At 41.5% G+C, this 15,481-nt stretch overlaps 2 protein-coding genes across 4 annotated transcripts in view; one reads left to right on the top strand and one right to left on the bottom strand.

Moving 5' to 3' along the window:
* The window catches only part of CIB3 (calcium and integrin binding family member 3), a 21,921-nt gene extending 16,917 nt beyond the window's left edge, over positions 1-5,004 (top strand). Inside the window, exon 5 of the mRNA XM_090027626.1 lies at positions 4,867-5,004. Coding sequence (XP_089883752.1) covers positions 4,867-4,882 — 16 coding nt within the window. The 3' untranslated portion in view covers positions 4,883-5,004. The remainder of the gene's footprint in view (positions 1-4,866) is intronic.
* On the bottom strand, positions 407-15,481 carry RAB8A (RAB8A, member RAS oncogene family). Of its 3 annotated transcripts, none has more exons than XM_090027629.1 (8): positions 15,324-15,481; positions 15,104-15,164; positions 14,833-14,893; positions 14,236-14,313; positions 13,268-13,357; positions 11,957-12,022; positions 10,748-10,798; positions 407-9,296 (listed from the first exon to the last, which is right to left on the bottom strand). In XM_090027629.1, the coding sequence occupies exons 1-8, from the start codon at positions 15,445-15,447 to the stop codon at positions 9,204-9,206; spliced, it is 624 nt and encodes a 207-aa protein (XP_089883755.1). In that variant the 5' UTR covers positions 15,448-15,481; the 3' UTR covers positions 407-9,203. The 3 variants fall into 3 exon arrangements, with proteins under 3 accessions (XP_089883755.1, XP_089883756.1, XP_089883757.1); XM_090027630.1 differs by having other exon boundaries at positions 407-8,462; XM_090027631.1 differs by having other exon boundaries at positions 15,269-15,471.

Genomic DNA, 15,481 nt, shown 5'->3' with positions numbered 1-15,481 from the left:
CAATAGTAAAATCAGGTCTGCCAGACCTGATTCAATATTTTAAATCTTGTCGTCTTGTCAGAAATCTTGAAAAGCAGGAGACCTTCTAGGTGTGGTAACAAGATGCTACAAGAGCAGCACATTCTAGAATCTAAGGCCACACACTAACACGTCTCATTAGCTGCAACCCCTTTAAAATAAAAAACACATCATCCAGCCATGTCACTGTACAGAACAAGCAGTGTTCTCTTAAGTAATACTTTGCAGAAGCAAGTCATGTAAGAGCCAGCACTTTTAGGTACAGATAATTTCTATAACAAACCATTTGGCTGAAGTGTGAAATGTCAAACAAATAATGGTGAAGGACTCATTAAATGGCTTTATCCAAATTTGCTGGGAAAATGTGCACACACACACACTGAATATAAAATATCACAATATGTTACCTCAAAGTGTTGTAAATGTTACTGTTTTCATATCCTACCTCTTCTCAGGAGTGTTTTACCTTTCAGGTTAGTGTTGGCTTGGGGCTTGCACCAATGAGTTGCCTTGGTAAAACAGGAAGTATATTTCTCTGCACATAAAGATTGGACAAAAGTCATTATGCCACTGCCTTGCATCTAAACAAACAAATTTGTCAAACCGAATAAGACAGTAAAGTTACAAGGTACAGTAACCAGGGGACATTTTAACCAAACACATTGCACTGCATCAACAGGTAAAGCAACAAAATGCAAGTCTTGGGAGAGGTTAAAAAGGCAACTGAAGTACTTTATTTAGGTGCTGTAACAAACAGATACTAGACCAACTGACTGGGCTCTAGTTATTTTTTGTGGTCCAGATATTGACGAGTCAGTTATTAATATCTTGACAATTAGTTGATCACCACTGTTGACCCTCAGATGGATTCTGTGAACCAAGAAAGGTTAAAAAAGCTAATACAACATAAACATATCTAAACTTTTAATTGAAAAGTTAATACCAAAACAGAAAAGATATAAATGACAAAAGTACAGACAAGGCATATCAAGCAAACAATTAAAGTTTATGAATGTACATTTATGTAAAGGCATAACAATCTGATTAGGGAATCCCCAGCCTGTACCAGTTATTAGACCAACCAAAAAGTTGGAAAAATGGTTCTTTGCCAAGCTTTTGGGCACAAATACTATTTTATTGTAGTATTTGAAAGCATCTTAATCTTAACGTTAAGTCATAACATCTTAAAAAAGCCTCTGCCTGGTTGGCCAGTCCATTACAGAAAGGACCTCCATACCTAGGTTTCAAAAAGTATGTTGCTAAATAGCACTAACCAGGTCTTCTTGCAAGTGGGCAATTCAACAAGAGCTGTGGTTCAACACTGACGAGCAAAAATCCTGAAGTGGACCTGGTTTTTAAATACCATGACTTGGCTAAGGTATTGGGAAAAAAAAATCTTACTAAATAGGGCAAAAAGATAAAAAAAAGTATTCCCAATAAGTGGTACTGTAATTAATATTAATCTACCTATTCTTATTCCCTGTACAAGATTTACCTTCTCTAAAATTAGCCTCAACTATCACAAAACCACTAAATGTACACAAGGCAACCTTGCAAACTTTACTCTGATTTTTTTCAATCCATCCTTCTGGAGTTTTCCAAAGTGGTTCACACCTTATGAAATTCTCCTGCCTGAGCCTTTCCTGTGCCCATTTTCTTAGCCAAACTACAATCAAGCAAATACAAGCAACTCTATGACTAGAAACTGATGTTACCAAGTGAAGTGGGTCAGCTATACTGTGATGTGGACAAAGCACAGTTGATTTGCCTCACTGGACAGAACATGTCATCCCTTGTTTCACTTTTGACGGTGCAGGATGAGGAGCAATGCGATCTTTCTGCTTTCCCACTTATGGAGAATCACGCTGGGATTCCCCAGGGTGCTGTTCTGCAAACAAAAGCAAGGAAAGCAGGTGTTCCAGGGACTTGGGCCTTCAAGCCCCCATAGCACCTGCCAAGGATGGCTGGAGAACGAGAGCATCTCAGGCTGTTCTGCTCTCCTGACACAGAGCTAACAGACATTCTCTGCAATAAAGTGGAAGAGTCTATTTCTACCTTTTATCGCACCACTGATTTTCCATTCCTGTGGAGCAACAAAAGGTAGCAACATGTATTTGCTTCCATTTTGCAGCCATAAAAAAAAATGATGGCGGCACAAATGAGTTGTCAGACAATGTTTGTTTCCAAGCTATATTATCTTATCCCTGAACTGCTTACGGCCTACAATAATCATAGAAAATTAGGCTTGGAAGGGACCTCAGGAGGTCATCCAGATTCTAGTCCAATCCCCTGCTCAAACCAAGCCCAACCCCAATTATATGATCCCAGCCAAGCCTTTGTCTACCTGGGTCTTAAAAACCTTTGAGGATGGAGATGCCACAACCTTTCTGTTCCAGTGCTTTACTATCCTTCTAATGACAAAGCTTTTTCTAATATCTAGCCTCAGTTTCCCTTGCTGCAACTTGAGACCATTGCTCCTTGTTCTGTCATCTGCTACCACTGAGAACAGCCCAGCTCCATCCTCTTTGGAACCACCTTTCAGGTAGTTGAAGGCTGCTATTAAATCCGCTCCGCCTCCGCCCCCGCCCCCCCCCCCCGGTCTCCTCTTCTCCAGACTAAATAATGCAGTTCTCTCAGCCACTCCTCACTAGTCATGTCCCCAGACCTCTATTTTCATTGCCTTCTGCTGGATTCTCCAGTTTGTCCACAACCTTGCTGTAGTGGGGGGCCCAAAATGACTCAGGACTCCAGCACTGGTGAGGCTACATCTGAATAGAGGGGAACAATTGCTTCCCTCAGTCTGCTGGCATTGCTCTTACTAATGCAGCCCAGGATGCCGTTGGCTTCATTGGGAACAAGGGCACACTGCTAGCTCATATTCAGCATCTTGTCCACTGTAACCCCCAGGGCATGTTCTGGGGAGCTGCTGCTTAGCCAGGGAATCTCCAGCCTGTACCAATGCATGGGACTGTTCCGTTCTAAGTGCAGGACTTGGCAGTTTTCCTTATTGAACCTTATGAGACTTCTTTAGGTCCTGTCCTCCAATTTGTCAAGGTTTTTCTGAATCCTAGCCCTTCCCTCCAGCACATCTATTATTCCCCACAGCTTGGTGACATCTGCAAACTGAGGGTGCACTCCATCTCATCTTCCAGGTTGCTGATGAAGATAATGAACAAAACCAGCCCCAGAACTGACCCCTGAGGCACTCCACTTGATACTGGCTGTCTACTAGACATTGAGCCATTGACTACTACTCTTTCAGCCCAACGATCCAACCAGTTTTCTATCCTTTGTACAATCCAGTTGTCCATACCATACTTCCTTATAGCTTGCTTGTGAGACCATTGTGAAAGACCATGTCAATAGCCTCGCTAAAGTCAATCTACCCCATCAACTATATTATGCAAATTAAAGGCTCTCTCCAGCTCAAGTGGAAAAGCATTTTGAAAGGGTCTCATGTACAATAATGAGGATTCATGATAAGGAAGTTCAGTATTTAATAGATGGAGTTTGTTAAATAGCACGGTCTGTTCCACATCCAGGTGTCATGACAACTCCTTACTAGCCCTGAGAGTTGGGGCACCTGGTATGGATACACAACAAAGCAGCAGGCGACCAGGGAAATGGTCCCTTTATATTACAAATGTAATTCTTTGCATCTCTTTATCAGCGTGTAGGCTGCACCAGGAATGTGGATTTGACCAAGATCTTTACAATGCCATATATAATATGCAACCTCTCAGACCAATTGCAGGACATCCAAACTTCCTTACTTAGTTTTACTCTTTCGTTTCTGAATGCAGGGCTGCCGCCGCCATGTCGCTAAACAACTTCCAGCTAGCTATGGAAACTGTTTCCTTTCCCTCCAGTCATTTAAGAATTTGGCTTATATATTTAAGGACTTGACTATAGTAATCCTTAATAGGTAACAAAGAACGTAATTGAGACTTACAGTTATTCCCGATGGAGCAAGAGACTGTGCTGCCTTTTGGGAAATCAGAGCCTTCCAACTGCGGTGTGGAGAGCAAGGCAGGGTGCGGGACACTGGTTTTGTGTTATCAGGCTCAAAAAAGGATACGCGTTGAATACAAATAAGAAAAGGTGTGTTATCAGTATCCACAGATAAGCATGCCAAGACTTATGCTGACTAATAAACTCCTCCTCTTTTGTCTTCAAGAGGAGGCTGGACAGATACTTGGCTGGGGCAATATGACCCTGGCACCTGTTCCTGCCCAGGGCAGGGGGTCAGACCTGATGAACTGTTTAGGTCCCTTCCAACCCTGAGCATTATGATACTATGAAACAACTGTAACATAACCATGATTTCCTTCAGGAGCAACTGGTCATTACTGAATAGCAGCAGCTGTAACACGATGAAAGAACGGGCATATTTATTGTGGGTTGCAAAACATGATCTTGCATTTTACCAATATGAACGTCGTTATTTTTGTTTGTCAGGATCTGGTATCATTTGTAGCCGATTAGCTCATAAAACTTTTTCAACTAATTGACAATATTATGTTAATTGCACTGTATTGTTGACAGATATTGCAATAGGTAAGATTTTTTTTTAGTGGCATCTTTTATTGCACCGACTACCAGCTTTTGAATGCAAGGACCTGATGAAGAATGACAACGCGCATCTTGCATTCAAAAGTTTGTCCAACCCTATCCTAACTATGCCGTTGGTCCAATAAAACATATCACCCTAAGAAATCCTTGCCTCTTGCATAATCCCTAGCCCACCATAGCTACAACATCACTAACACTACCATATACTGTAATTAAAATTGTGTTGTTAAATACAGTGGAAATGTAAAGCACCAATTTTTCTAATCTATTTTATAGGCAACCAATGGGATAATTAATGGGATGTCAGACAAAGAAAGAAGAATGTGATAGTTTAAACACTCTGAAGGAGCAAAACGGGTTTCAGTAATTCAGTGATTATGCAGCAGAGCTGCTACTGTTGGCAATAAGCATGCTGGCCTGCAGGTGAGAAGTGGCAAGGGCTCAAAGAAGAAAGTAGAGGAAAGGTACTATGGGGGGGGGCGGTCGCTTAAGGTTTGGGTGCCAGAACCCTCTTCTCTGAAATGAACACCTAAGAAGAGTTTCTCTTGGCCATCTTAAAATTCATACCTTTAAGTAAATAGGAGAGTTGTTTGGGCGAGAAATTTTCTTGGGCTTACACAAAAAACACACCCCGGTTTACCACAGATACTTGTATATACTCACCGGTGTTTCACTTCCTGCAATTATAAGCAACTAGATTTTACATATCAACGCCATCTCAATACATTTAGTTGCAGAATAAATTTTTGAACCAGTACTTTGTACAATAGCAGATGCATGGAAGTCTGTAGTCTATTATTTACAAATTTGAAACAGTCATTTTATGATTGAGAAATACCAACTGTTGTTGAGTTAGTAGGTATCAGTTTTTACTTGGACATGTCAGGTACACAGACTGAGGTGGACACAGGCTTATATTACAAAACAGAAGGGAGTGCAAAAAGGAAAGACCAGTAACAAAGTGGAGACTGACTGGAATGACATCTTCCACAACACTACTAAGGGACAGTTTTATAAACTTTAGCACAAAGTTGGTAATTAGTCTATAAATATCAGGTGTATAACTAAAGTTGTTTTCAAATATTAATTTCAGTCTATGAAGTTATTTCATATCCTGTTAATTAGATTTTAAAGTGATGGTGCAGTAAACAAACACCTGAAGTCATGGACTGAATCAAACAGTATTTAAACAAAACAGCTGTAATTCAATACAGAAATCAGTTAAATTGCAAAATTTGTAGCTTTAATGCTCTTGGTGGAACAGGTGAAATTAACAGACATTATGGACAGGTTCCTCCAAGAGGCCAAAACTGGGTGCTCAGAACAAGGGAATATATAAAAAGTGAAGCAGTCCACTCGGTTCTGAAGTGAGACCAACCGTATTGCTAAACCATTCTTACAGTTACAAGATACTCATCTGCACTTTATTCCTCTTAGGAAGTTCAATACATTTTTCAGTGTTCCAAAACCTGATGTAGCAGAACTCAAACTTTGGTCATTATGCTTTCATAGCACTCACGTTAACATAAAATTTGCAATAACTAGATAACACTTCCACCAAATGGGCAACAATAATTGTTCATTAAGGAAAGTGGTTTAATTATGAAAAGGAAATCACAGTCCTCCTAAATAGACATATAAACATGTGCAATGACCAACATAAATGTAAATAAAGGATATTGGCACAAGAAAATTTTAATTTAAAGAGGACTCTCTCAGTATCAATAATATGCATAGTGAAGGTCAGAATTCCATCCTTCAAACCTTCCTATTTGCAAGTAAATATTCACTGCCCTCCCAGATTTATCACAACAAATTTGAAGATGGATGCTGTCAGTAAAAGACCATCTAGTAGTGTAGCATATTGGATTACCAGCTATTTTTCGCTTACCCGCCAAACAAACACACACATTGATTGGACCATCCAATATCACAGGGTGCACTGATAATGGAGGGTGAACATTAATCATCTGCGACCAATTCAAAAACTAAACATTTTCAGCACACAGAAAACGATTTCATGGTCCATTGTAATCTACCTCAAGGGTGTCCAGCCTGGAGCATGCGTACCACAAATGGCATAGGGGGCAGGCGGCACAGTAGATCAGGGAAGAGGAAGGGGATTGGAGTGGCACTTGGAGAGGGTGCCTGGGTAATCTGTGGCATATCTGCCAAAAAAGTTGCCGCCCACCACCGATTTAGCTGATACCTGCCAAATCTCTGCACTTCGCTGGTGATAACGACCCTCCCAAATTACTTTGTTCCTCCATTTTCAAGTTTTCCCTGCTTCTCTCTTTTCTGTTGGCTACCTGATACTTTATTTTACACCCTGTTTCTGTCTACACATGGAGTTTTACACAAGCTACTTAGCTCTGCTGTTTGCTTCTCTCCCAGAGACCTGAGGAAGGGTACTGTGATACCTGAAAGCCTGTCTTATGTCTATCCCAACCATGCAGTTGGTGCAATAAGATATCATCCAGACAAACCATTGCCTCTAAACACTTTAATATATTTATCAAAACTATTCCTGAACTCCTCTCTCAGTTATACAAAATATACAGATTAAAAAAAATCTTTATTGCCTATGCTGTAGTTTGCATTAGCTATAACATTAAATGCACAGACTGAAAGGGTCCCTAAATACGCTGGCATGATTGAATTGTTTTACTTTTAAAACTATCTCGACCCATTGCAGAAGATGGGCTGCACGCATTCACCAAAAACTCGTTTAAAAAAACAAACAAACAAAAAAAAACCTCAGGTTTTTCTGCAGAACAGTTTGGTACATAAAAATTTGTTAATGAACAGGATAGCTCATTTAAAACATTCAATCCATTAGCCCTAAGAAAGAAAATCATTTTAAATGCCATTAGCTATAAACTTATTTTCAGTTACAGGGAGACGTACCAAAGAATGAAGTTTCTTCCTCATGTATTCAGCCTGAGCCCGAAACAGAGCTCTTGTTAGGTACATATATCTACAGAGTTACTTTTTATACAGAAGCTACTTGACAGACCTAGGACTTGCAAGTACTATTACAAGAAATGAGGCTGGGGCATATTCATACAGATTTGAAGGACACAATATAAAGGAGTTAACTAATTTTAACATTAATCATTTCCCTTTAAATGCAGTTGTCAAGGTAAACAAAGCACATTAACAGTGCCAGGGAGATTCAGAACATTGCCAATATGTTCATTCTTTCCAAATATACTATTATGCCGAGTGGTTGACCATGACAGCAAGCTTCCAAGTAGGTTAGACTTGTCTTTTCCCCCAAATCTAATTAGGGAAAATTGATTTTTATACCCAATAACTTGAAAGCAACTCGCTGCATAATAACTTGTATTAGTTAGCTGCTAAATTCTAGTCACCGGAACGTTATGCACAGGTGTTGCAAGAATAAAATATGCATTATAGAGAAGTATAGTTTTACGAGTCAACACCTGCTTCTTCCATCCCAGTATTTACACTGCTGCACATAATACAAGAAGTTCACTGCTGCTTTAAATTGTAAAGTAACCACTGCAGGGCAGGAAGAAAATGTCATTTATAAACATGAATTTTCAGGATGTATGTGTATGCAGTGTGCTTTTGCATATGTGAGCAAGTGTGCACATGTACATGCATGATTGGAATGCAGTTTGATAACCTATTTTCAGAAACTGGAAATAACAATTCATTGAGATTTGAGGTCATCCTCAACTATGAAATTAAACAAGGAAAAAAGAACCATGCACAAAACACACACCTTATGTTGTCCATCATGATGATGTGATTTTTGATGTAGTGGTCTACAGATCTGAACCATGGCCTGTATTTCCAACAGGTAGATTGCACAGATGTAAAATATTCTCTCCAGTTAAAGATACCTAAATAATCAAATGTATTATGTGTGGTCATATCTACCACAGAAAATAAAGCTTCTCTCCAAATGCCTCATGTTGAGGATGTACAATATTTACAACATGCTTTGGTTTCAAAAACTTTTTGAAGAGATATTTTATTTATTTTAATTGTAGACTTAGGAACTGAACTAGAGATAGGTAGACAAAGGATGTTCTGTGGCAACCAAATGAGGGACATGCAGACACCTCCTGCATAGCTTTTGAAACGTGTACCCCCATTATGTTTACAGAAGTGCATTTATTTGATGTTTCGAAATGATTGTTCTATATGTATCTACAGACATTTATATGCACATGTATCATGTACACATAATTAGTTTATTAATATTGGCATTTCAGTGTAAAGCCATTTAGAGTTATTTTGATCATAACTTAATTTTCTATGTTAGACATTACAGATATAAACCCCATCCCAAAGAATGAAGCCTGTCAGTAAAGGTGCTATCGCAGGTCACATCTGATCTGTACCCCCTCCACTAAACAATGTAGATGCCAAATGGCAACGTGACAAAAATAAGCTTGTTTCATCTCCAAAATTGAAGAATCAGACAATTACTAAAATAAACATTTTTTCGGTCTTATTTTGATGGTCACAGTGTGACAGGGTATGTCGCAAGGTGTTAAATCCACAGATAGAGGAAATCTCACTCAGAACAGGCACAGTCCAGTTCAATTGAGCAGATGCTCAAATTAAGGCAGTGTCCCTCACAGAAGAACACATCGGAAAAAGCTGCTTTTCTTTTGTTGGTCTGGAGTGATTTTGACTCCCTGGTTGCTGCCTTGTGGGCTATTGCCTTCCTAAAGATGCAAAGAATTTAAAAAGGTTATTTATTTATACTTAACAGCATCTAGTGTGATTAATGATTACCTTCCATCTCAGCTTTTCAGAACTAGGGGTTTGATTCAAAAGCCTACTGAATTCATGGTAATTTTTCCAATGACTTCAACAGACCTTGGGTCGGCCAATGTATTACACAATAAAAATATTTTCTGCTAAATTTGGCTCAAACAAACATGGACTGTGCATATTCTCTTTACTTCTAAAACAGCGGTTCTCAGTGGGCATGCCACCAGCCCTTGTCAGAGGTGCTGTGGTATAGGTGCTGCTGTGATAGTGGCAGTGGCCAGGTCAAACTGCTCTTTGCACGCTCCTGCTGCATGAGGGCTGTGATCAGCCTAAAGCAGGCAGGAGCTGGCTTGGCTGTAGCCCTTTCCAATCCAGGCCCCCCACCCCCCCCCGGAAACAAGTGCACAGGACAGTTTCACCTGCACGCTTATTTCCAGGAGGTGCATAGGAGGGGTCAGACCAGCATAAGCTGCACAGCATGAGGCAGCTCCTGTTCAGCCTTAGGCTGAACAGAGTCTTCATCCAGCAGGAGTGTGCACAGGACAGTTTGACCTGGCCATGGCAGGAGCACACACATGCCAAAGGCCTTCTGAGGTCGTCTGTGCAGCAAGCCCAGGGCAATATTTTTCAGGGGCCACAGAACCAGGTTGTGAAATGCTAAGTTAAGTTGAAGTAGCACCAACAGTGGTTCTTAACATGGGACAGCACCATGTTCAAAAGAGGGGTGCAATGACTCTAAAAAGTTGAGAACCAGCACCCTAAAGGGTCTCAGAAACTACTGAGGTGAGACTCCCGCATGTCCTGTTAAAAATCAAATGTTTCAATTATATCTGATAGATGACGGTGGCTACCAAACTACACGCTGAGGAGTCAGCTTAATGAAAGTAACCGGGTGTGTTTTAGTTTCATAAATAAAAGAACAAAATGCATAAGGTCTCACCTGCTATGAGGGCAGATCTTAGACATGCACAGTGTGAACCAATTTGATAATAATACCTGGTCCCAGGATTAAGGTTGAATAGATGATGTTTTGGAGGATACCGAGTATGCAACACCAACTGTCGGGCCTCACTTATTTCTAATCTCTATGATTCAACGATTCTGAGTGTAAAAATGAGGATCATTTACTGAAAACAGGGTGAGACCCAGTCCAGTAAGCAAATGTTAGAGGTCATTTTAGAGAACCTCTAAACCCAGGCACAACTCATTCCTGGGATTTTAAAACCATCATCTTGTATTCAAATTTCATCCTGAACTGGTTGCAAGATAAAGTACAGTTTCTACTATCTCCACTGTGTTGCAATTGAAAAAAAAACCTGCCAAAAATAGATGCACTAGTCAAAACAGATACTGTAGTTGGTGCTTCCTTTTAAATGAGTTATATGTACTATTAGTTACTCACCAATTTCTTGTCCATTTTTGCCTTGATATCTCTTGCAAGAGTGAAAAAAGCCTACAAGTAAAGCATATAGAAATGTTTTTGTTAGACACATTAAGTATTTTAACAAACGGTTCTTCCTAGAACTACAGCTGGAAGTCAGCTTTTACAGCAGGGTAATACTTCCGTAAGATGTCACATAGTACCTTTAACAACAGTTTAAAATATGGCACTTTACAACTGAATTAAATGTTCAGAAATTTTTCACATAAAGCAGGTTTTAACTAGGAAAGGCGCGTGGGCTGATTCTTGTTGATCCAGACAACAAAACACTGCTTTGATGCACAAAATCACTGCAGTTCACTTTAGGATGACTTAGTGTCAGTATAAAATACAGGATACCAGCTACGTAGAAAGATGCATTACATTAGTACAATACTATCTCAAGATGTTTCCCAAGTTAAACTACCAGTGGCCTGAAAAACTGCAGCAAAATACCACCTAAAACATCCATGCCATATTTAAATGGTGACAGATTTAATTCACTGGGCCAGCAGAGAGTGTCCTAAGCCAAGCAAGCCATTTATTAGGACAGAAACTGTCATCTTTGATACAGCGTTCTTTACTGATAAAGTCAGCCATAACAGTAACTATCATATCATTTTAACTAGCACTTAAAACAACATGCTATTTTAGAATGTTCTACCATCCTCAAGTCTTCCCATCCATGGCCTCAATCCCCCAAACCACTTTCCCTTATCACCCCATCTCATCCTGTAGAGCTCTATAGCAGGGTTTTATTGCCCATTTCACAAGCTAAGGTGTTGCAGGAAGGCAAGGGGGAGGGAGCAGAACCATTTTGCTTTGCCATAACCTTAATTTGTTTTCTATCCCACTTACCTACTTCCTCCAAGTTTTCTTCCCTAGGAAATTTCCCCCAAGTATTAATAGAAACATGCACTCTCACGCATCTGGCTTACTTTGCACCAATTCTGCCTCCTGGCTTTATGATTCATTTCAATCTAAAGAGTACATATTTTAAGAAAAGCCATTTGGCGTGATACTTTCTTTGAATATTACCTCCACAGGGTAGATAACATCAGTGAAAAAACCAACACCAGTAACTTCTGGATAGGACTTTGTGTATAGTCAAAAGAATGGTGCTCGTACTGCTCTCTCAGGCAAATATTAACAGAATAGCTGCCTATAGAAAAAGAAAGCCTCAGTACTTACATTTTCTATATTAATATTTGCTTTTGCACTGGTTTCCATGAACTTAATTCCAAAACTGGCAGCAAGCTAAACAAAAATAAAGATTTGCCATTAGTTAGCTAGAGTTGGGCCACACCTAGTATTAGTTCTGCATTAAAAACAGAACCTACTGTAGCACTGAGCAGGAAAATGTGAAAGCAGAATTGCAGCTTTAAATTGAACTTCTTATGCTGCTGAACAATTACTGATGCTGTAATACTGCTATTTATATATATAAAGTTCAAGAAAAATTCTCCTCAGCTAAAACCGATTTTCAGTTATATTACACTGATTGATCAGAGGTCAGGAAAACAGATCTTACGATGACAGGCTGAGAGTCATGGGACTCTTTAGCCTGGAAAAGCACAGGCTCAGGGGTGATCTGATGGCCACCTATAAGTTTATCGGGGTGACCACCAGGATCTGGGGGAACGTCTGTTCACCAGAGCGCCCCAAGGGATGACGAGGTCGAACGGTCACAAACTCCTGCAAGACCGTTTCAGGCTGGACATAAGGAAGAATTTCTTTACTGTCCGAGCCCCCAAGGTCTGGAACAGTCTGCCAGCAGAGGTGGTTCAAGCACCTACACTGAACACCTTCAAGAGCAAATTGGATGCTTATCTTGCTGGGATCCTATGACCCCAGCTGACCCTTTGGGCAGGGGGCTGGACTCGATGATCTCCCGAGGTCCCTTCCAGCCCTAATGTCTATGAAATCTATGATTTAACTTGTGATTTTTCTTAAAATATTAATAGCACTGTATTTAAGGTCACTTTTTAAATACACACTTTTTTGAACTGTAGACATTACAAACCTGACAGGATACCTAAATAAATGAAAAAGAGTAAAGGCAGACCAAATATTTTTGCATAAGGAATGGGATTTAGAAAAACAAAACCTGTAAAAATAGGCACTAAGAGTGAGGATTTTTTCTAACTGATGCGATTACTTGTCTGTAGTTAAGAGACTCCCATGCTAAATCCGCATTCCTTCCTTACTACCAAGTTGCCCCCAAAACATTAAGAAAGCAGAGTTTCCGTAGCCAGATGGGCTTGAAGAATGGTTACATGTCTAAGTAATTACAGGCTCAGGAGGGCTACACCCAAGATTCCAGGGTTGAGGGCAGACACATTATAGGGTCTGCATCTAAAGTGAACTTTAGAGATTGAGAACAACGAAAGAGTCAGAGGCCAGCTCTAGGAGGCTCAGAAGCTCGCAGGATTCAGTGGTTGTACCCAAACACAAGATGGCCTCCATGCTAAGAACAGGATGCAGGTAGACTGCAGTGCTTACCTTCTCTCCTTGTTCTCTGGAAACCTGTCTTTTGTCATTTGCATCACATTTGTTTCCAAGAATCATCTTTTCAACATCTGGGGATGCATGCTGTAATGGAAATTGGTTTAACGCTAAGAATTATTTGCGTAAATCATTTGCTGGTTCTTACAAATACATTTATCCAACACGTTGTATCTTAAAAAAGAACATTATGTTCTGTACACAGTTAAGGATGGCAGGCCAGGACCGCAGCCTGATTTAGTGATTCTCAAACAGTACGCTGCAGTACCCCAGAATGCTGCAAGATCATTGGAGATGTGAGTAGATAAGAGAAGGCTCAGGGTCCAGGTGTGAGGAAGCAAGCCAACAGAGCAGGCTCTCCCTGCTTGGCTGCTCCCCTGCCCCCATTGCCCAACCCCTCTACAAAAGAGAGGTAATAAATTAAATTAATTTTTTAAATGGGGTGTCACTCAATTCACCAACGTTATGAAGCGGTGGTGCCTTAAGTCTCAACATGTTGAGACCCACCAGTGTACTCGCTCCTCTCCCCATTCTGAACCTGCCAAAGTTGGAATTATAAAATTCCCTCCGCCTCATCTGCTGCTGTGTTTTCTGCGTACTTTGTTCCACATGTTGCATGCTGCACGCAGAGGCTGCCCATGACACAGATTGGCCACTCCCAAGTTAGAATATTGTTAATTAGAAACATTTATGAGTTAAAAATACCCAAGTAAGAGGAAAGCGCCATGGTTTGTCCAGCCTGGCCTCAGATACGAATAGTGTGAATTATTAGCAGTAAATTCCAGAAAACGTTGCCAAGTTGGCATCAAAAATGAAAATTACATTCTTTCCCGCTCTCCAAATATTCTCTCAGACCACAAGTAGACAACGAACATAAAATGTGAACTGCAGCTATTTTTCTAAAGTCTGCAGGGAAGCTATATTTTTTTGTAAACAATAATACAAAAAAGGTACAAAGAAATTACCTCTTCGATATTCCGGACCCAATTCTGAATATTTTCAAATGATTTTTCATTGGTGATGTCATACACTAACATGATGCCCTATAGATTAAAGAAAACCTGACTAGTTAATTTTAACATGCGTATTTCAGCCAGGATGGTAAATAAAGCCAGTACAGAAAGAACATAACTCCTTATGTCAATGTTGAACAGAACAAAAACAAATGCATGCGTTAATTCGAAAGCCAAACTAACTTGCCAGAGCCAGTGTCATGCAAAAAAAAAAAATCCCTTACACGCTACACTAACTCATTTTGCTAGGTGTAGTTAAATTGCAGCTTGGGTTTTCTTTAGGAAGACATGCCATTTATTCAACTCTCACTAGCAAGCCTTTGCACAAGGCTTTACGTAGCAAGTTTTATCGGCATTCTGACTGCGGGACTCCAACGTGTCACCCATCTCCTTGCTTCACCAGCTGCACTACTAAGGGATGGAAGCCCCGGCTGGAACAGTTGCGTGGTTGAGCGTGATTAAACGAGGGCCGCTTACGCAGGCTTCACAACAAGCCCTGGATGCTTACAAACGGTCCTAAGCTGTGGTCCAAGTCCGCACAGCCCTTACCATGGCTCCTCTGTAGTAGGCCGTGGTGATCGTTCGAAACCGCTCCTGGCCGGCAGTGTCCCTAAAACGCACGTTAGCGCATGAGAACAGCAAACCCAACAACTTCTGATGGGACAGCCGCCAGCAGCCTCCTCCCAGCTGTGCACGCACGCTCTCGCAAAGCAGCGGAAGGGCACGGCCCCTCCACCAGCCCGCTGCTGAGCCGGCCGGGCAGCACCCCCAAGCACCGCGCAGCCAAGGGGGACGCAGCGCCAGGCGGGTGGGCGCTCACCAGATCTGCAGCTTGATCCTCTTCCCGTCCAGCTCGATGGTTCTTATTTTGAAGTCGATGCCTGCGGGGGGGGGGGGGGGGGGGGGGTAGCCGCAGTGTGAGCGCCGGCGCCGGCGCCGGGCCCTCCCTGTATCCCCGGCCCCTGCCCTTGCCCCGGCTCCCTACCCCCAGCTCCGGCTCCGGCCCCTCTCCCCGGGCCCTGCCCCGCGCTCGCGCTGACCGATGGTGGAGATGAAGGTGGCGTTGAACGCATCCTCAGAGAAGCGGAAGAGCGCGCACGTCTTGCCCACACCCGAGTCCCCAATCAGCAGCAGCTTGAAGAGATAATCGTAGGTCTTCGCCATGTTCCCCGGGCCCCGCCCCCTCCGGAAGCGCTCA

The sequence above is a fragment of the Crocodylus siamensis genome, chromosome 14 (assembly GCF_052110815.1).
Source record: "Crocodylus siamensis isolate JL-2025a chromosome 14, ASM5211081v1, whole genome shotgun sequence".
Taxonomy (NCBI): domain Eukaryota; kingdom Metazoa; phylum Chordata; order Crocodylia; family Crocodylidae; genus Crocodylus; species Crocodylus siamensis.
This window is presented reverse-complemented; position numbering and strand designations above follow the sequence as displayed.